Source organism: Doryrhamphus excisus, chromosome 16 (genome assembly GCF_030265055.1).
Source record: "Doryrhamphus excisus isolate RoL2022-K1 chromosome 16, RoL_Dexc_1.0, whole genome shotgun sequence".
NCBI classification, from domain to species: Eukaryota; Metazoa; Chordata; class Actinopteri; order Syngnathiformes; family Syngnathidae; genus Doryrhamphus; species Doryrhamphus excisus.
In genome coordinates this window covers 9152219-9173807 of record NC_080481.1, presented here as the reverse complement: position 1 = coordinate 9173807, position 21589 = coordinate 9152219, and the positions used below count along the sequence as shown (strand labels likewise).

The 21589-nt window shown below is 42.8% G+C and overlaps 1 protein-coding gene across 3 annotated transcripts in view; it reads left to right on the top strand.

Moving 5' to 3' along the window:
- Positions 1-19673, top strand: part of LOC131104878 (interleukin-1 receptor accessory protein-like 1) — a 134055-nt gene extending 114382 nt beyond the window's left edge. The window contains exons 8-13 of one of the 3 annotated variants that reach the window (XM_058052522.1): positions 5888-6020; positions 8936-9081; positions 11383-11529; positions 12532-12702; positions 14834-14878; positions 15691-19673. In XM_058052522.1, the coding sequence (XP_057908505.1) occupies positions 5888-6020; positions 8936-9081; positions 11383-11529; positions 12532-12702; positions 14834-14878; positions 15691-16415 (1367 nt within the window). In that variant the 3' untranslated portion in view covers positions 16416-19673. The remainder of the gene's footprint in view (positions 1-5887; positions 6021-8935; positions 9082-11382; positions 11530-12531; positions 12703-14833; positions 14879-15690) is intronic. The other 2 variants (XM_058052521.1, XM_058052523.1) reach the window with 2 other exon arrangements.
- Positions 19674-21589: the final 1916 nt, after the last annotated feature.

The following is a 21589-nucleotide window of genomic DNA, read 5'->3' as shown; positions in this document are numbered from 1 at the left end:
TTTGTTGTGCCGGAGCCTCCCAGGAGCACTGTGTATTTGTGGAGATATGGTTTGGCATGTAGTGTACAAGCAACCGGGTGGCCTAGAAACAAGGCGTATGCACCAGGGATGACAATTCACCCTGCTGTAGTGCCCACAAGCAACACACTTAATGCAACAATGTGACCTTTGAGCAAGCAGATCAAATAGAGAATCAAGTGTGGCGGCACGCTGAATAAAAGGCGCAAGAAAATGTAGCCAGTATTCAAGCAGCCGGCAGCAAATTGCACATCTGGGCTAATAAAAGCTACAGGGAAATTGCTGCCAGCGTTTCCTTCCCAATCTCCCCAGTAATTCCCCACGAGCCTTAGCTTAGCGCCTTACCCCACCAACACCCCCCCTACACTCGGTCTTTTTCATAGCAGAACATAACCAAGTAGGACTTTTTTTTCACTGCAGCAAATCTTTTGTGATGTCATGCCTTATAAGGATGTCGGTATTGGCCAATGTTTTTTTTTTTTTATGCCAATAATGATATGACATTCCACAGTCTAATTATGTCCGAGTTTTGCCATTGGATTGTAAATATGTCATTTGCAATGATTATGCTTTTTTTTTTAATACAGAGTGTCAAACTCAATGGCAGGATGGGTCAAAACTCAAAGCTTACTTTAGGTTGGGGGCCGAACTGGACATAACCCCCCCACCCGCATTTTATTTTTGTGTCCATTAATTAATTTTCTAAAAATGCTAACTTTGTTTTCATGTGTTTCTCACTTTTACAAAATAACTTCCTCATCATATTACAACAATATGGTAAAATTAGCTTTTTTTCATTAGATTACAATATTTTGACTTCATTCTTGTAAAATTACTTCATAATTTTTAAATTTTTGCCTCCAGGCCTCACTTTGGAGATCCATGATTTGAACCAATTAAAATGTTGAACTTTTCACATGCATGGATTGTTTAACCTTTGCAAAGAAAAACTATCCAAAAGGGCCAGTCAGCATGATAATGGAGCATATAAACCCTCTTGTTATCAATATGCAATCATGCTTGCTCATTCTCAGTCAATGTTGGGATTAGTCCGGCACCATAATTAGGTCAAATTCCTCATTTTTGTTTCCAGCAGGCAGCACACTGCCACACAGCGCAACAATGTTTGACTGGACACAGTGGACACAGTGCCACAAATGCAACACTCATGAGCCAGGGTTCTGACTAAACTGACTTTTCTGTATTAATTGCATTTTAAAACCTTTTTCATCTGAAGTGGACACTGAGCATAGAATATTTGGTGTAACGTTATTGCATCATTGAAAACATGATCTGGATTATTCCTAATAATTCAGATGATTTGGGTTGGCCACACTAGAAACTAGTCCAAGCAAATAATCCTGAAAAGCTCCTAATTTGCTTCCTGGCATTCCGACTCTAGCAGATGTTTGTCAGTCAGTTTGGGTGGTGAAATGCAGTCAGATGCAAACCATGATTAATCTGTTTTCGTGGCCATATTAGAGATCACATAATGGCTTGGCACATGCCCGCTGGTAATCTCTCATTATCAGCAGAGTGTTGTGTTCTTTTACCTGAACTTCTGTAATTTGCTATTCATCGTACATACTATGTATTTGTGTAATTTATATGATGACATCTGGATAGATTTTTGATGGACTGCTACCCTGCAAGTAATAATTTACCCTCCCCTCACTCCCATCTATTCATAGCGCTGCCATTTGTTTGAACTAAACGGGTGTTTAATTGCTCGGCAGTTCAATAAATGAAACATATTTCTGTCTCGGTGAAGCATCTCCGCCCGGCATGTAATGTGTTTGAAAAGCCAGGCCAATGTCATCTTGAGAATTTGAAATGGCAGCCAAAAGGAGATGACTGCAATGCTCATAGAGACAGAGAGCAATCTGGCAAGTGTACTTTCAGTCTGGCACAGGGGATCAGAGAAGAAACGGCATTGGATTACAGCGATGCTCACCATGATAATGCAAAACTTTAAATTAACGCAGCAGGCTTAGCTGTCTGGAGCGAGAACGATCCACACAACAGTAGACAAAGTCTTGTGAAACTTGATTATGCGATGTCAGAGTCATATATAACACGCCACTGGAGTGCTTGCTTGGGAAAAGCATGCTGTGGGCAGCGCTGAAGAAATCCATTTGATTATCCATGCGCAGGCTGCAATGTATATTTGAATAATCAGAGGGAGAGTGATGGATTTCTTCTGTCTGAATGGCACTGAATGTATCAAGTCATTGGAAACCGGGACTCAAATGTTATTTGCTGTCAGAGCCATTACTCCGATGGCGAGCTGACATTCAGTAATCATGGCCCTGTGACCATCGTGACCGCCCAGCATTAGGATTTTTTACTTTGCAGATGCACTCAACCAGAAGAGAAAAAAGAATTTTGTCATGCATTTTCTCTGCAGAGACAGATGACATTTTGTCCTCCTGAGACACTTGTTTCAACCTGATGGTCTTCATGTATGATGTGCCCTTTTTGAACACTTGGGAAGGAATTTACACAGATTTTGGGATAAATTCATGGTGGGTTGTGGTAGACCCCTTAGTTTCATGCCTCCATCTTCTTCCGCTTATCCGAGGTCAGGTTGCGGGGGCAGCAGCCTCATAAAGGAGCCCAGGCTTCCCTCTACCCGGTAGCTTCGTCCAGCTCCTCTCAGCAGATCCTGAGACATTCCCAGGTGTATCTGTCCTGGATCTTACCGGTCAGAGGTTCCCCCGATGACATTCCCAGGGAGGCATCCCGGAGGCCTCTAAACCAGAGGCTCAGACCAATACTGAGGAACAGTGGCTCTACTCTGACTTTCGCCTGGATGACAGTGCTTCTCACCTTATCTCTAATCCCAGCCAACCAACATTTCGGCCGCTTCAAAGGACGCAATCATGTCCTTTGAAGGGCTATTTTTTGTTGGGTCTAAACATATTCTGAAGGCAGCCACATGATGCCACCAGGAACTTCACTAGGAACCGTTTTCCAATATGTGGAAGAAGCCTACATCCCCCCAAAAATGCTCTCCTGACAACATCTGGGCATAAGCATGTTCATATTCCACAATGCTAAATAGGGGACTTTGAGGACGGGAAGCACAGTGTGAGTCCCTTCACACTCCACTACTCCACTTGACTATGAATAACATTTGACAGATTCGGCAGCACCTGGAAGTCATCCATGCATATAGAAACCAAAATCCATTCTTGAGGGTATTCTGTCTTTCCAGGTGAGCACCCCCTTTCGATACCTTGCTAACAGAAAGAACCCTTGGACAGAAGAAAGTCTTGGATTGGGGTGTCAGTTTGCCTCAACCGATTGGGCTGGGGGGACAACAGACAATAAAGAATACTGATAAATCTGATCTTAGCGTGCCTGCCTACTGCCTGATAGCTGAAGCGATGTGGGGAAAAGAAGTCAACCTGTAATATTCACTGCGCATACGTTTCTAAAAATAAGATCTCGCTTCCAAGATGACAGTCGGCATCATCCTCTGATGCTCACCCAACTGCGGTGGTAACCTTCTTACCCCTATTCAAGCGTGGCCTTTGTCTAATGTTTTATGAAGACATCAGTGTGATGCTCCATTCATGTCTGATTGGATTTCCATTTAGAGAATTCAACTGCGCAAGACTATAGGCGACACAAGGGTGGCATAGTTAAGGACTCCAGGACTGGGGGGCCAATAATAGCTGGTGCTTTTGTGATAAAGAACATTGCGTGACATGAGAACCCTGTTGATCTTTGCAAATGTCATCTTCTGTTCTGCTATTGTACTTGTTATTCGCTCATTTGTGTATTCGCCACGGATTATTCAACAGTGATGGAATATTTATTTGCAGACACAGCTTGCTGTTGGCGAAATGAAGAATCGGAGAGCAGAGCAATTGCCACGCCAAGCATTCCCATTTTATGACTGCCACATGTGAACACGGGGAGCACCGCATCTTGTCTCTACTTTACCTGAAGTAATTAACAGAAACTTTGGCAGACGATAAGGAGGTACATTGCAAGTATGAATAGAAAAGATTGACAGTACACACGAGGACACGGACACAGCACCGTCAATGGATGCCTCCGAATAAGTGATTAGAGAGGTGCAAGCTATAATAAACAACACACCGCCAAACGCTGTTCAGAGAGACAATTAAACTGGGACATCTGCCACCGCCACTGCTGACAAGAGAGGGCTCCCAGCCACAGCAATTAAAGGGCTCGGTATCTGGTGTAACCCTTCCATGTCTGAGCAATGATGTGTCTCGGCACTCAGGACCTTGCAGTGTTCAGGGTTTTATCTGTGGTTGCAGATTTTGCACTTTGAGTGTACAAAGTGGTCTCAGTTCAAGCTACGGTATACGTTGCATTTATAGACTGAAGTATCAAGACCGTTGATAGGAAGTGCAGGAAGTGGAAATATAGTATCTGTATCTATGAGATTTTTTCTTCAGTCAACCCCAAGAGCATTTATGATGTCAGGTGGAAAGATCAGGGCTCCAAATAAGACCAAAATTTGGGATATCTGATACTTTATATATTGGCGTAACAATAATCGCACCAATATCGGACCATATCGGTATCAGGGTTTTTTGCATTATTGTAAATATGACATTTGCAAAGTCTGTAAAGTAAACTACAAGTCCAGCTGCACATCGCGCCAAAACATGCATCCTGTGTCATCACAGTAAAAGTAAAACATGACCTTAGTTTGAGGGAAGAGCTGCTACCCTATCGGAATCGGTTACGGAATGCTGGACAATAGCATCTGAAGGTCTCATTTTCCATCCCGTCTGTCAAGACTCCTCTGCAGATCCTGCCAAGCTCTTTGTGCAATGTTCTTCAATGTTTCCAAGCCTTCGTATCACAGCTTCGAAACGTAGTACAGAAAAGTATATTCTGTTTTCCAGAATTAGAGTCACCTAGACTGTCGGTGTCAGACTAACTCACAATTACTGTGCTGTTCTTGTGTAGCTTTTCCCTCTTTAATTGCTTCCTGTCTTGCCCAAAAAAAAACATGAAGGAAGGAACCGAATGTGACCTCATTATTTATTTGTTACTCCTGCTTGCTTCTCTTTCTTATTCAGGAGTCTGATTGTTTAGATCTGTGCAGCCGATAGATGAACTCCACTTTTTGCAAAGCCATCTCCCCGTCTTTGCAGACTGTGCATACGGTGCTTCTATGAGCAGGGGATAACATGCAACAATAGGCATGTGGAAAAGGAGCGACACTGTGCTGAAGCCGTTGCTGCAGTGACACAACATGCTGTCCAGCTGCATGCTGTTACACAAAAGGATCAGCTTCTTGGCTGCCAGAAAGGCTGTTTTTTTTTCTTTCTTAATAGTGTGGAACAGATATGTTGTCCTCCCGATCAGCAGCATCACAGAGCCCTCCAGTGGACATTTGAGAAAAAGCAACATTAGTCAAAGTAATGTGCGTTCAATATTAATGACTAGTAAATGTAATGTAGTAATTGTATTCTCCAACTCTGTAATGACATTGGAAATAGTGAATGTGAACAGATACAGAGAAGGTGTGCACCATGATGAATTCCCCCACAGTCACGTCCAATGGCACAACAAGGTGATGATGAGTGCAAGCCAGGGTTATTCTCAACAGCAGAGGTTGTCTGCCCCCAGGCTAAACTGGAAGATGACTCCAGGTGTGGGAGGGGAGTCTGATAGCTCAAAAAAAAAAAAAAAAAAAAACAGAACGGGAGTTCAATCTAATTTAAAAGGATCAAACTAGAAGTGAACAGGACTAATTGAGCAGTGTTGCCAGCGTTTCTGTGCATAATGAAATTGTCATCGTGTCTGGTTCCCACTCAATGAGTAGAAGGGTCGCTGATCCAGATGTATTAACATTCTGTCTTTCTTTCTCCCACAGGAAGTCCGGCCAACCTGACGTGCAGAGCGTTCTTTGGCTACAGCGGCGATGTCAGCCCGCTCATCTACTGGATGAAGGGGGAAAAGTTCATTGAGGATCTGGATGAGGAGCGGGTCCAAGAGAGTGACATTAAGTAAGCTGTTTGCTAATAAATCCGAATGTTCATCTGTTCAGCAGCCATATAGCATGTATATGCAGCAATGCAGCGAAACCTCGGCTTTCGTTGGTTTTAGTTTTCAACAACAAATTATTAAAAAATTACTAAAAATACGTCATATGGTAGGTTGCCCAACAAAGCATCCATTCATTGGTCACTATAAAGAATGAATAGTGGTTATTTTAGAGTTGGGACACTATAGACAGATTCCGGCCAGGGAATCATTTCATCATCTTATAACATGTGTGTGGGTGCTTTATTTGGTCATAGGACACATCGCCCCTTTGTCAACGATTCTGTTCATTACTTTTCTGGACACCATTTCCAGGACGTTCAGGGATCCTGTTAGGTGGCTGCCAAGGTTAGGTACGCTAATACGCTAAGCTATCGGAACAAAATACTGACATCTTAGCTTTGTGTTGGTTATCAAAGCAAAATAGTGTAATAAGATCTAATGTCATAAAGTGATTTGAATGAAATTCAGTTTTTGAGCACAGCAGGAAACCTTTCAGCTCTTTTTTAATTGATGAAAAAAATCGAGCCATCACGGATCTTGCGAAGTGGAAATCCCAGCTCATGAATGCATGCAGCGTAATGAAAAGGTTAACGCTGAGCTGTGTGACAAGGCTGAGCGGAGGCGCTCGTGGCACAGTTAGCATGACACCCAGTTCTCATCACTGTTCTTCTCTGAAAGACACAGAGCCAATTAGAGCATAAAGCAGGAGCCTTGGACTAAAATTGAGTCAGGTCTGTTCATGCAATTCACCTCCAGTGAAGGTCCGAACCTTATTTTGCCTTATTTGCCATCAAACAGATGCAATAAGATGTATATAAATAAATACATATTATTCATTTTGTTTACATTGACTTGTTGGAAATGTTGGGTTTTCTCCTTGTAGCAAGCCATGCTGCTATTCGAGGATCAGCAGCATAGGAAATAGATGGATCGTTCTCTGCAAGTAAACAAACAATTCCATTGGCTCATTTTGAGTGAGGTCCCCGCTTTTGCTGTCACGTTAACCGTAATAACTGAAGTAATTATGGCCACAATGTGTAGCTGTGTTGGGTCCACAAGCATGCTTAGATGGTGTTATACTTCCCATTCACTAGCATTAGTCACAGATCCGTAAAGGGCCATTACTGGGTCCGGACCGGTGAAGGCTGCCCTACAGAATTCATGGTGGGCAGCAAGATACAGATGAGGAATTGTGATTTCACGTGATCAGCAGATGAGGGAACAAGCTGAGCATATAACCCTGAGTCGCTTTCATTGCTTGTGCACTCTCCAGTTCACAAGTTGTGTTGCAGTTCATTCATTTAATGTATGTCCCTGCGCTGTGTATGGTATGGGTGTAATTTCATGCCTAAAAGGACTGTTGAGGAGGTGGTAAACAGGTTTTCAATGCCATAACTACCAAAATATTGAATTTATCAATAAAGAATCCTACTTACTGGGTACTGAACCAATTAACAGCGATAAATGAGGGATTTCTGTACAATTATGAAGACTATGTCATCCTGATGCTACAGTTAGAGTTTTTTCCAACCAACCAAGATGGTTGTCTATAAAACCAAGTCTGCTTCTGGAAGTCTGCTTTGTTTAGTCCATTCATTGATCAACACAAATTAGAGGACTCTCCATATTCAGGTTCCCTGCGGCAGGCAGATTTATGCCCAAGTGGCCCATGTACCTCCTCACACGATTAGCCTCATGCATCATTACGCAAACACTGGAAATAGCCACCATTTTGTAACCTTAAGAACCTAATAATGCTCGTCTATCATCAGAGGACTCGATGCCCAGCAGGAGATGCGGTGCACTTTGCTTTCCTCCTCCTTGCCTCTCGATATTCTGTGACAATATGTGTGTGTGTGTGAATAAATTAGTAAAAAATAAAAGTATTAGCCAGCAATTCACATTTCTGAACTATTGCAAGCTGTGGTTAAAACATGTACAGTAGTGGACAAAGCAACAGATCTTGTCTTTGCCTCAAACCTACGTCTCCTTTTCCTTTCCTGCCCAGACTACCTTTCCATCTATATGGAGGCTTATTGGTCCACACTTGAAGGCTGTTTTCTGCTTTGACGATCATTATAATGTCACTAGCTGGAGAGCTGCCGCACTCAGCCGACCAGAAGGTGCACAAGATATGTTATTATCTGTTGTGTGATGGCTGTAAAAAGCCAGAATAAAGGTTTGGAAATTGCGCTGGATAACAGTACTCATGTCACAGCCATTGACTGTATGTATTTCTCTCCAGCGGGTCTAAGACCGGTTCTGAAGTCATGAGGTCTTTCAGGATTGACACTGTTCACAGACAAAACATTTCCTCAAGAAAAAACAACAAGCTTCAGATTAATCGACTAAGAAAATAATTGTTAGTTGCAGCCTAATTTGCGACAACATGATAAAGGATCCAACGTTAAATGATCAGACACCTTCCACTTCAAACAGACCAAGCAGGAACGTTCACCGTTGTTATGTTCCAAAGGTGTCTCGGGCAAAAATGGGGCAACAAAAGTGGAGAAAGAAAATACCGAGCTAAGGAAAGGTGGTACAAAAGCAGGTCAATGTAAATAAAGTATTTAATTCCAGGAACAACAGAAAACAATTCCCACAAAACTGGAGACGGAAACAAAAAGCAATCCTCAACACCAGGATGCGAAAGAAACCAGTGAAACAAAAATAGTTGACACAAAATGGCTGAGCAGACAGCAAACAGCATGCGGCAACACTGCCTCCTACATATATGCCAGCTCCACCTGGAATGTTCCTCCCAGGTGTGTCACCACCCTGCAAAACACACACACACACATACACACACAAAAGCATCACACACTACGGGACATAACAACCCTAGAAATGGATTTGACTCTGCTCTTCCCTACAGGACAATCCGTGAGCACTTGGGGGAGCAAGAGGTCTCCATCTCTCTCACCATTGATTCTCTGGAGGAGAGCGATCTGGGTAACTACACCTGCTACGTGGAGAACGGCAATGGTCGGCGACATGCGAATATCCAACTCGTCAAGAAAGGTACAGCTTTTTAAAGAGACAATGGGGAATTTGTGCAGCGATTGAGCAGCACCAATAATTGACTGGTTGGTTTTTGGTCTCTGGGATGGAAACACAGGGCAGTGTTATAAATGACACCAAGAGCCAGTTCATCCACCTCACCCTGCGGTAGTGTTCATTTGTAGAGGAAGAAGAAGAAACTCTTCTAGAGAGAGCACTGGCAGCCTTAGGGTACTGGGACACTCTATTGTTTGGCAATGATGCACAATTCCACCTTGGATCATCTTTCATATCTCTCTTCTTCTTAGCATCATTCTGTACCGTTATCCCAAGGTGTATATGCCAGTGGAACCTCTAAAGTTGTACACCTCAGCGGTTGAATGATTCAACCATATCTGGAAAAATAGAACAAAAATCCTGTTTACAATCTTCTAAATATTGTTTTTAACATGAATAGAGCCCTATAGACATGAGATAACACCCCTATAGTCAACTTTAGTCAACTCATATTACCCAACATAGTTGCCATAAGAGAAAATAAGACATAAATAAGATTCATGCTCGTGTGTGTCGCTGGAAGTGTCATTAACTGCGAGGGCAGTTGAGTGGGGAGAAGACAGGAAGTGACGTCGGGAGTTAGCTTGCCGTGAGTTGCAGATGTTATGGATTATTGTGCCTGCTGTGAGTTAACTCAACCCTGCAATAAAAGCCTGTTGTCGCGGTGATCAAGTCTGGTGCTTGTGTGTCTCAAGGAACATGACCTTGTCAGTAATATTACTGACACCTAGTGACCAGTGTAGAGTACGACATATCATCACTTTGAATGCATCTTCCGAATGCTTAAAATTTGAATTAATTTATCAATTTATATGCATGAAAATTATTACTTTTGGCACAAAATATGTAAAATTTGCTTCAATGTGCACTTCTTGGACTAAAAATAGTCCGTATTCAACCATGAAACGATGTTGATTAATATTATTATTAGTAGTCGTAATATTATGAATATTATATAATATATTAATGTTATGGCTGCACGGCGGTAGAGTGGTTAGCGTGCAGACCTCACAGCTAGGAGACCCGAGTTCAATCCCACCCTCGGCCATCTCTGAGTGGAGTGTGCATGCGTGGGTTTTCTCCGGGTACTCCGGTTTCCTCCCACATTCCAAAAACATGCTAGGTTAATTGGCGACTCCAAATTGTCCATAGGTATGAATGTGAGTGTGAATGGTTGTTTGTCCATATGTACCCTGTGATTGGCTGGCGACCAGTCCAGGGTGTACCCCACCTCTCGCCCGAAGACAGCTGGGATAGGCTCCAGCACCCCCACAACCCTTATGAGGATAAGCGGTAGAAAATGAATGAATATTAATGTTATATTAACATTATTCATATATTTTGAAAAACGTAGCTTGAAAAACAAACAAGCACACACATCAATTTATCGAGGCCGGCAAAATGATTGAGTTCATTTTTATTTCTGCTGCAATTAATTGATTTATTGATTATCATGACAAGCCTATGGATTATGGTAGTCCTGTAGTAATTGCCATCAATCTTTTCATATGTTTCTTGCAACTGCACTTCAGGTTTGACTCTAAGTCCTCTCCATTTGCTCCGCACCCCCTCCCACCTTATGACATTTTTCCCAACCTCGCCTCTCCAGTCTTGACAGCAGGCAACACTTGAGTGCCATTGTAAGTTGCAAACTGTACTCAAGCGTTTCTGCTGCATTCAAGCATTTTGCTGTCCTCTGAGAGCGGTACATGCACTGGACACAAAAAGGAGTCCAGTGGCTGCTGATGCAACAACTTTATGCTGCCACAAGTCCTTGTCAGGAGCTCATTTATCTAAAAGAGTGATAGTCTGGAGCATTGGCCTCCTGCACTGTTTACAGAGCAGCTCGCTCCCTGGGGAGGGAATCCCTGGAGATCACTGGAAAGACTCGAATTACTGAATTAGTGAATTACTCTATACTTGACTGGCTGTCATGATAAGAAGTAGATGTGAAGTGACACTTTCAAAGATGCAGAAATGACAAAATGTGAAAGCGATTCCTTGCGTACAGAGTTTTCTAGGCTGGAGGGCAGAGTGGGCCTCTTGAATCTGAATCACCTGGAGCATCACATCACCTCACACACACACCCAGTACTGATCACACAGGCATGTCACTCAGAGGGGTCGTTTAGTAGCATCACTGTGATGTGTTATGAGCCAAGAGGCATTCAGACACAGGAAATAGATCAAACTCTCGTCTTTGAAGTCCAACCCCTTTCACCGCGTGCTTTAATGGAATATATCTCTCTGCATGTACCCCATCAGCGGAGCTCATGTACACAGTGGAGCTGGCCGGCGGTCTGGGTGCCATCCTCATGCTGCTCATCTGCCTGGTGACACTCTACAAGTGCTACCGGATCGAGCTCATGCTCTTCTACAGGAACCACTTCGGCAGTGAAGATTTAGACGGAGGTAAGAGGAAATTCAAGCTATGAGAAGGGTTCAGCGAAACACACCATTGGAGTGTATTGTCATTAGCTTGTGATTTGCAACCAAAAGCATAAGCAGCAGGCAGGGATTTGGCCCAGATTTAAAAGTTGATATTATTTAGAGTGTTAGTCTAAATTATTGCTCAACCCAGCGTGTCTAGCCATTGCCTTAATGATTGTTGCCTGAATGCACACTGCTCTGCCAAAGTGCTGTAGTTTTGCTGTCTGTCCAGTTGAAACAGCCATCAACCATGTGCGCAAAACAACATAATCACACAAAATGCAATTAGCATGTATCAACAACAACCGGCTACCCTGGATGTGATATAAATTGACAATCCAAAAACAAAATAATAAAACCTCTCAGCTCATAGCCCATGTGCATTCATAGTTAAGTGTGCGTAGTGTCCATTAAATTTAATGGAGCCCGGGGATATGGCACATATTACGCCTCCGCCTCAGCTGGCACTTGCCGCTACGAGTTCAGGAGTTCACTTCGTAACCGCGGGCTCACCGTGTGCATGTATTTAGAGCACGTCCACCCCCTCAAACCTGCCCCCTCTGCATTGCAGCGAGGGCCGGTCTTGCACTCTTGCATCTTATGTGGTTTCTCAGCTTCAGCTTCTGATAATGCAGCAGATTGCATTTTCCTTTTTACTGGAGTTCTAAACATGTAAAGCCTTGACATCGGTAGTACATGCTGCAAGTGGAATGGTTTGATTCAGGAAGATTTGCATCAGGAATAAGAAATGCGTGACCTTGTCTCATGTATTTATCAACAGCACATTAAGTTATTGACTTCATTTTGTGCAGCAGTAGATATGCATGTGTGCCCCTCATAATGGGATTTTAAAAATGGCCTAATATCTTACTATATGACTGCTAGTGAATGTGTTTTTATGTGTTTTATTTTGGAATCATGTTTGATCTATTCACTATTACAACAAGACTTGATATGCAGATGTGCACGGGCTTCCTCCTGTAGATAACAAAGACTACGACGCCTACCTGTCCTATACAAAAGTGGACCCCGACCAGTGGAGTCAGGAGACCCGAGAGGAGGAGCGCTTTGCCCTGGAGATCCTGCCTGACGTGCTGGAGAAGCATTATGGGTATAAACTCTTCATTCCAGACAGGGACTTGATCCCCACAGGAAGTAAGCTCTCTTTCGCGCAAGGTTCATTGTGTCACGTGTTGTATGACTTGGTGCCGTGCTGTGTTGTGTTTTACAACTGTGTCGTGGCACAAGCGGACCTGCAAGACCTTTTGTCAGACCTGCGCTCAAATGGATGGGGGCCATGGAGGGCTCCTCTTTACAGTGTGTGTTATTCATTTTTAGTTTGGTCCAGTGGAACCTCAATGAACACAATCTTTTGATTTGCTCATATTTACATTTTAATTTCACCATTCTCGGGGCAAATTCTAATACAAAGTGCTGTTTTTTTTTGGCAAGTGAGTGACCGCACGCCAAATTGATGTCATAATAAGGCTTATGAAAGTTTCCCATTTTGGGGAAACTGAACTGTGTATTTTCATAATTAGAGCATAGAAAACTTTATAATTAGGGGGTTTAACATTATTAGAGCCCTCTAGACATGAAATAACACCCCTATAGTCACGTTTATAAAGATATAAAAGACATAATATAGACTCACAAGGGAGCAGTGGGAGAATTCTGTGTTGTTATTTTTGGCTCTCTGTTCTGCGCAGAACTTCCTGTGGCGGCTATTGTCTCACCAATGGAAAATTACTGACACCTAGTGACCAGTGTAGAGTACTACATGTCATCTTTGACTGCGTTTACAGAATATCTCATATCTATAGTTTAGTCCATTTACCATTCTATGCTTGGAAATGTTTAATTTAGGCAAATGTTATGTAAAACCAGCTTAAATATGCATAATATGAACTAATAATAGGCCATAACCAACCACGAAACGGCAATAATTAAGCATTACTGTACTTCAGATTCGGTGACACGGCAGTAGAGTGGTTAGCACGCAGACCTCAAAGCTAGGAGACCAGGGTTCAATTCCACCCTCTGTGTGGAGTTTGCATGTTCTCCCCGTGCATGCGTGGGTTTTCTTCCGGGTACTCCGGTTTCCTCCCACATTCCAAAAACATGCTAGGTTAATTAGCGACTCCAAATTGTCCATAGGTATGAATGTGAGTGTGAATGGTTGTTTGTTTATATGTGTCCTGTGATTGGCTGGCCACCAGTCCAGGGTCTACCCTGCCTCTCGCCCAAAGACAGCTGGGATAGGCTCCAGCACCCTCCGCGACCCTTGTGAGGAAAAGCGGTAGAAAATGAATGAATGAATGAATGAATGAATGTACTTCAGATTCAAACTGCACTCATATTTAACAAATGTGAGTTGAAAAACGTACACAATTTGGGTTGCCGCTTGTTATTAAGAGGTCACGGTGGGTCCTGCAGCCAAACCATTTGAGGACCAGCAGAGCCAATCGCAGTCGTTTGTCACCTCCCGTGTGTGCCGCCCATTAGACTGTGACTTAACGTAAAAGTCTTGCAAGATTTGTGGAAGCCTTGCAGGAAATATGGTGATCATGCACTGTTTTGTTTTGGGTTTTTTTGTGCGAATATTTGTGATTGAACGACCAGGAGACGTTGGACTTGAGAGGTTCCACTGCAATAAAGCATAGCAATGCAATTAGCAGGAAGCGGCAACTCTGCTGCTCCCATCCATGGTCCCTATCCAGTACTTACTCACTGCATGCTGCGCAATCCACCAGCTCTTTGTGCATGTGCATGCCTTGACGCATTGCTCTGGAGGACACTCACTACGACATGCCCGCCCCCTGAAGGACACCCATACTACCACCATTACCCTCTTATCGTCGATGGGCTCATCATTAGGATGAGCTGGATGACATCACCATCAGCCCCCCTTTGTGTACTCGCATCTACTGCTAATTATGCTCGTCTATGGCATCGTTCCAAGGTCAGACACTGGGACGGTGATTATGTCTTCAATGTGAGGGGACGGTAATATGTGGAAAATGGCATATAAATGCAAGGAGTTGTGCAGAATTACAGGAAATAAATTTATACTGCTGTCGAGATAAACTATGTCATAACGGCAGCGTATTCTGCATTATTCTGCTTTTGTATGCCACACGTCCCATATTAAACTGGAATAGCCTGGTCGGCGCCGTCCCGTGCAGGCGCTTCATGCCAGAAATGAGTCCCTACATTGTCACTTGTTTGTATTGACTGAAATTCTTCTGGTCACCCTTTCAATGTTGAATATTTATGTTGTATTTAGGTTTCACCAGTGATCATTTCCAGGATGACACCAGACTACTTAGAGGTACTTTTCTTCGCCTAGTTTGTCATGCTTGTCACAGGATGATCATGCAGCGGCATGGTGATGAGATTACTAGATGCGCACCTGCAATAACTAAAGCTGATTTGATACAATCAACTTAATGCTTTCCCACAAGCAGCGTTCGTTCCGCTTGAACAGAGATGCTCTATATTGGCTGTGATACCGATGTCCAATTCCAATATTGTCCAGCACTTCATTACAGATGACCGATTATTATTTCCTCAAACTGATGTCATGAATGAACACATTATGCTTCTTTTACTGTTTGACTGTACAGAAATAACAAACAGTAAGGAAAACAAATTAGATGTACATTATTTCCTGTTGGATCAGTGTTGACTCACCTGTCATTTGAATATACAGCCCACAGTACCAGGGTGCAAATGGTAGTAAAGATTGTTACAATCACGTCCTTGGTTGACTCCCATGCAACCGTAAATGAAACTGCTGTTCATGAGCTATCGTACGATTCATCGTCAGATCAAAGGATTACTGTTCCAAACCAAATGAGATGAACTGAAGTGTACCTTAGTGGAAACATGGGTAAATATTACGTCTGTTAGTACAGGAGTTAAGATGTTTTAGTGTTTTGCTATTCAGCGACCACCATGGTAATTCATGGTAATACTGTGCAAAGCTCTCATTTTTTTCTATCCTGTCATACTGGGATTTCATGTGTATCGCTCAAAGGCATTCTTAGAATCGTTAAAAATGGAGCAATTCAAGCCAACAGCATTGCAAAGCAGCTTTTGTTGACAGAAAGTGATTGTAATTTATGTGTGTTGTGTCCATAGCTTACATCGAGGATGTTGCACGCTGTGTGGACCAGAGCAAGCGCCTCATCATTGTGCTGACGCCCAGCTACGTGGTGCGGAGGGGGTGGAGCATCTTTGAGCTGGAGACGCGTCTGCGAAACATGCTGGTAACAGGAGAGATCAAGGTCATCCTAATCGAGTGTGCCGAGTTGCGTGGCATCATGAACTACCAGGAAGTAGAGGCCCTCAAACACACCATCAAAATGCTGACAGTCATCAAGTGGCGCGGGCCATCCAGCAACAAACTGGAGTCCAAGTTCTGGAAGCAGTTGCTATATGAGATGCCGTTCAAGCGCACCGAGCCACTGAGCATTTCCCACGAGCAAGCATTGGATGTCAGTGAGCAGGGGCCTTTTGGCGAGCTCCAGGCGGTGTCGGCCATCTCCATGGCGGCGGCAACCTCCACCGCCATGGCGACGGCACACCCGGCACACCCCACACTCCACAACTCCTACCACACCCAGATGAGACAAAAACACTACTACCGTAGTTACGACTATGAGCTGACGCCAGGGGGGACACTCCCTCACCTGTCCTCCAGCAGGAACCAGCACACGTACTGCAACATCCCCATGACGCTCCTGAATGGACAGCGGCCTCAGTCCAAGTCCCCGCGGCAGCAGAGTTTGGAGGAAGGCCACAACAACAATGCTATGCTGCCACTGCTTCCCCGAGAGACGAGCATATCCAGCGTCATCTGGTGACAGACGCCCTGGACGGCCAGTTCTTATCAAAGTGGAATGACAAAAAAAAAGCAGCTGTCTTTCTCCATGCCTGTAAGGACACATAAACATAAGCCAACACCGGCTAATATGGCTGGGAAAGTGTCGGAATACAGGGTCCTGTACATAGTGTTTGTAATTCTTTGTAGCATTTCTTTTTGTTGATGACATTCTTTATGTTGTGAGTTGGGACTCTTTGTGTTTGGGTTTCTGAAGCAACGTATTGTGTGTGTGTGAGTGTGTGTGTATGAAAGGGGGGTTCCAATGGCGGGTGTGGGATGGATCTCCAGGAGCGACGTCTCACACAAACTCAGGAGTCACAAGCCCCAAAGGGCGGGAGTGATACTTGAGAAATGCTTGGCTTGCATCGCTCTTCGTATCTGGATGATGATGTGGACTTGTTACTTACCTTAACAAATGATTCTATCACAGAAAATCAAAAACGTGTATTATTTTATGAAAAGAGTATATTTTTGTAACAGAGGGTTATTTGCGTGTGACGGAAGGACTTAAATAGCAAAGAAATTGCTTAGCTTAGTCATGCAGAAGTACATCACTCTCAGCCCTCTAATGGACATCCACTGTATGTCTTACATAGACATAAGAGGGAGCAAAAATACAGTACTGAAGTGCAAAAGTCTTTGGCTGGTTTTATATCTGGAACAAGATTGTCCCAGAACTATTCGTAAAAGGAGAAAAGTTACTGTAAAATGTAACAATTTACCCGGGAAGTAATTATTACATGACTTAAAAAAACAAGAAAACTTTATAATTTAGGTTTTCTAGTGGCAAGTGCCATTGACAGATGTTTCGTGGGAATACGCTTGCAATTATCCCGCAATCTCCCAAGTTTTCTTGCGACTCTTGTTGACGAGCCGTTTAGCTTCCTGTGTAGTAACAGTAGTGGAAAAATGGCGACTGAAGCAACATCCAGATCGTTGACAGAGCACTGACTGTATATGTGTTCCTCCATCTGTCAGTTAGCAGGCCTCTTCTGGGTTCATGGAGGAATAAATGACTGTATCCACTCAGTAAAATGTATTTTTGTGTAATGCTGCTATCTGTATCTATCTCATCTAGTCTATCCTGTTGGATCAGGGGCCGGCGACCCACAGGTCTTCAGCCTCGTTGCTGTGGCTCCTTTCACAGTGCTAGAATATTATGTTTACAAGTGGAGAAAATGCCCATTTTTGAAGGGTTAAAAATATAAGCTAGTGGATGCATCATAGCTGACCCCTAACAAAGATAGTGTTGCCCTGAGACTTTTGCACAGTACTGTATTTGGGTAAAGTCGTAATTGTAAAGGGTAATAGTGTTAACACTGTTAGCGCACCCCTGGTAGCACCTTGGAAGGATCGGCAGCACCTTGATGCAACTACGCTGCTGATGATGGGGACGGAGGACAGAAGGAAGTGTGTCATCACCCGAGGCCACATCCCGTTCCGGCTGTCGGACTAGGGCTAAACCGCGTTAAGCCGAGCACCATCCCATCTTGCCAGCAGAACAGAGGCCAGTTATTCAATAGGGCTTTGACCTTCCAACTCAGGTTGATGTGTGTTATTAGTTTTGTGTGTGAAAGCAGGAATCAGTCATTTAATGACTGCATCTGGGTCATTATTTTTATTTGTATTTTTTCTTTTGTAAAGTGTAATTTTCTTCAAAATAAGTGGCATCAAAAGTTTCTATCCCAATGGCAACAGTTACACTCTGATGCAGGATGTGCCTATCGAAGAATATAATAGTCCTGCCTTTGCAACTCTAGGTCACTCACGGTGGTTCACTATTTTCAGAGCTGTTTGACAGGGTTGTGCTTTGTGAATGTCCTTTACTTGTTTCATGTTGAATGAATGAGGGTGGATATGCGAAGTAAGGAGACCAATTCGCAACAGACGTTATCTTAAGGCACCTTTTACTGTAGGAGAACCAAAAGATATAAAGGTCAAGACATTGGAGCGGTCAGGTGCTCGGTTGGTTCTGCCTTTTAGCATTTTTACAACGAAATGAAGAAGAAAGTATGTGAAAAGACAAGCAAGTTCAAGGGAAGCAATTGTTGCGGCATCACTGACCATAAAGTTTCTCAGACCAAAGCTGGTTCACCCCAAGGGCAAAAACCAGCGTAATGAGGAGTGCAATAACCTCTACACTGGAGAGACCCAAGAACTTAACTAAAACTTCCCATTTAATGCTAAAATTGACCTGTTGGGTCTGTCCGTTAGGGATGGTCAATATAGGGTTGGTAAACAAAAATACTGTATGTCCTTCACATATCCCATAACAACTTGTTTGTGGCCACTCATCCACTCATTGAATGAGACGGTCTATGAGAGATGTTAGGAGACAGTAGGTCTCCAAGACAATAGGTGATGGCGGTCTCGCCAAGGTAGAGGCCATTGCACTCCGCACTACCCGACAGTTTGTCTGTGGGTGTTCAACAAACAAAAAGAGTCCAGTTGCCCAAATTCATTCTGAATGGCTAGGAATCAACACAAACACTTCAAACACTTTTTCATCAAAAAAAGTTATATTGACCTAGTTATCTTTTTGTTGTCTTTTTATTGACAGTTTCATTGAGTTGCAACAACAGGCCAGTCTTATGTGTGTTTTTTTTTTTAAGCTGGGAAACTGAATTGAAAAAAAATGTGGCGAGGATGGTGCACAAGCAAAGTAGTGTGCACGTGACTCTGCATTGTAAAAATACAAAGATGAAGATTTAGAAGAAGACAATCGAGCCATAACAATCCCACTGAGTGCTTTGCAAAGCGGAAGCAGTCATTCAGGAGGGAGTTTCAAAGTCCCATTGCACCATTATACAATATGTTGTAAGTGGATGCCCATTTTTCTCTCACAATATTTGTGTTGACATGACTGTGATGAAGATGAGTAAAAATGACAAATATATAGCACAGTATTAATTCCAGGCACTTTCACAACAGCGGGGAGCCAAGGGTCTCTCCTGTTTCCGGCGTATTTTCTATCATGTATATGCAATGTACATGAAAAGAGATCATGTTATTAATTAAAAAAACACATTTACAGTCACACCACCCTAGTCGTTTGTGTCTTTGTGTGGAAGGACAGTGTCCAGTGGAACCTGTGTGATCTTTTAGAGACCGTCACACAATAGTTGGATTGACAGTAGTGTGGAGTAACTTTTTAAAAAATTTGAAAACCTGTGTCATTTTTAAGATGCTTCTACTGAGAGCTTAGCTCAAAGGGTGTTTTGTTCCATTACAACTTACTAAAGAAATTATAAATGGCTATCATACATCACCATTCCAACTGTGAATCCTTTGATTGGTCTTTTTTTTAGGCTCTATATGGCCTTGACCTTATATGTTCTTCTATTAGGAACCAAAATGGACATCAAGACAGTGTTAATTGGCATGGTCTTCATGAGGTGGACAAATCAATATGTCATGCTTGTGCAAAGCAGTCATCGGGGCTGCTAATTGCATAGCGATAAAGCCCATCTTATGGCCTGCCTAAAAAGAAATAGCAGCCTTTAACGCTGCACGGCAGCAATAAAGCTAATTGCACAGATACACATTTACATACAAAAGCTCACACACAGAATACTGTTATGTCTGTGGCTATAATCGGTTCCAGCACCAGCAAGGCCAAGAATGCTACAATTGTGTGGCAAAACCTAAAAGTTGTTGACAATCCCACGAGTTACACTTCTTTATTTTCATTTGGTAGTCTCCTGCTTCTTTGTGTAGAATTGTGTTTTGGGTATTATAATAATTTAGCTTCATGTACAGTATATATACAGTATATATCAGTGCTATTTATGTAAACATTGGCGATGTATGTCATCGGCCAATATATCGGTATATGTATTCTGAAACAATGTCGAATGTCCCAAGCATAGTGGCGCCAATGAGCGCTTATTAAGCAAAAGAAAGTGTGACACTGCCATCTGGCGGACACTTTGCCGTCCTACACTTGGACCAATGACAAAAGCAGACGTTTATCTTGTGAAATCTACTGTTGGGTCAAAAATCACAGCACTCAAACACCAGCATTTTATGTCATTTTTGGGTGCTGCTGGGGCCCCTGTTGAGTGTGTGTGAGGTTTCCCCTATTTTTATGGACCAGGAAAGTGCATTAGAATCAAGTTGGGAAAAAAAACGACATACTAACCCTTTATGATTTTTGTCAAAAATCAGCGCCCTCAAACACTGGCATTTTATGCTGTTTTTGGATGTTTCTGGGGCCCCTGTTGAGTGAGTGTGAGGTTTCCCCTGTTTTTTTGACCAGAAAAGTGCATTAGAAGCAAGTTGAAAAAAAAACAAAAAACATACTAACCCTTGTGAATTTTGTCAAAAAGCATCACCCTCACATTGGCATTTTATGTCGTTTTTGGGTTCATTAGAAGTTCATTAGAAGCAAGTTGATAAAAATCTGAAAAAAACGACATACTAACCCTTTTTGATTTTTGTCAAAAATCAGCGCCTTCAAACACTGGCCTTTTCCGCCGTTTTTGGGTTCTTCTGGGCCCCCTGTTGAGTGTGTGTGAGGTTTCCACTATGTTTTTAACCAGAAAAGCGCATTAGAAGCAAGTTGTGAGGTTTCCACTGTGGGTTTTTTTGTTGTTTTTTTTTTAAAGTGCATTAGAAGCAAATTGAAAAAAAAAACAGACAAAAACGACTCATGCTCATGATTATGATTTTTGTCAAAAAGCAGCGCCCTCAAACACTGGCATTTTCCGCCGTTTTTGGATGCTTCTCAGGCCCCTGTTGAGTGTGTGTAATGTTTCCCCTGTTTTTTTGGCCAGAAAAGTGCAATAGAAGCAAGTTGAAAAAAACTTAAAAAAAAACAACATCTTAACCCCTTATGATTTTTGTCAAAAATCACCGCCCTCAAACATTGGCCTTTTATGCCGTTTTGGAGTGCTTCTGGAGCCCCTGTTGAGTGTGTGTGAGGTTGCCTCTGTTATTTTACCAGAAAAGTGAATTAGAAGCAAGTTCAAAAAAATCTGAAAGAAATGATATCCAAACTAACCCCTTATGTTTTTTGTCAAAAATCACCGCCCTCAAACATTGGCATTTTATGCCTTTTTTGGGGTGCTTCTGGGGCCCCTGCTGAGTGTGTGTGAGGTTTGCCCTGTTTTTTTGGACCGGAAAAGTGCATTAGAAGCAAGTTGATAAAAATCT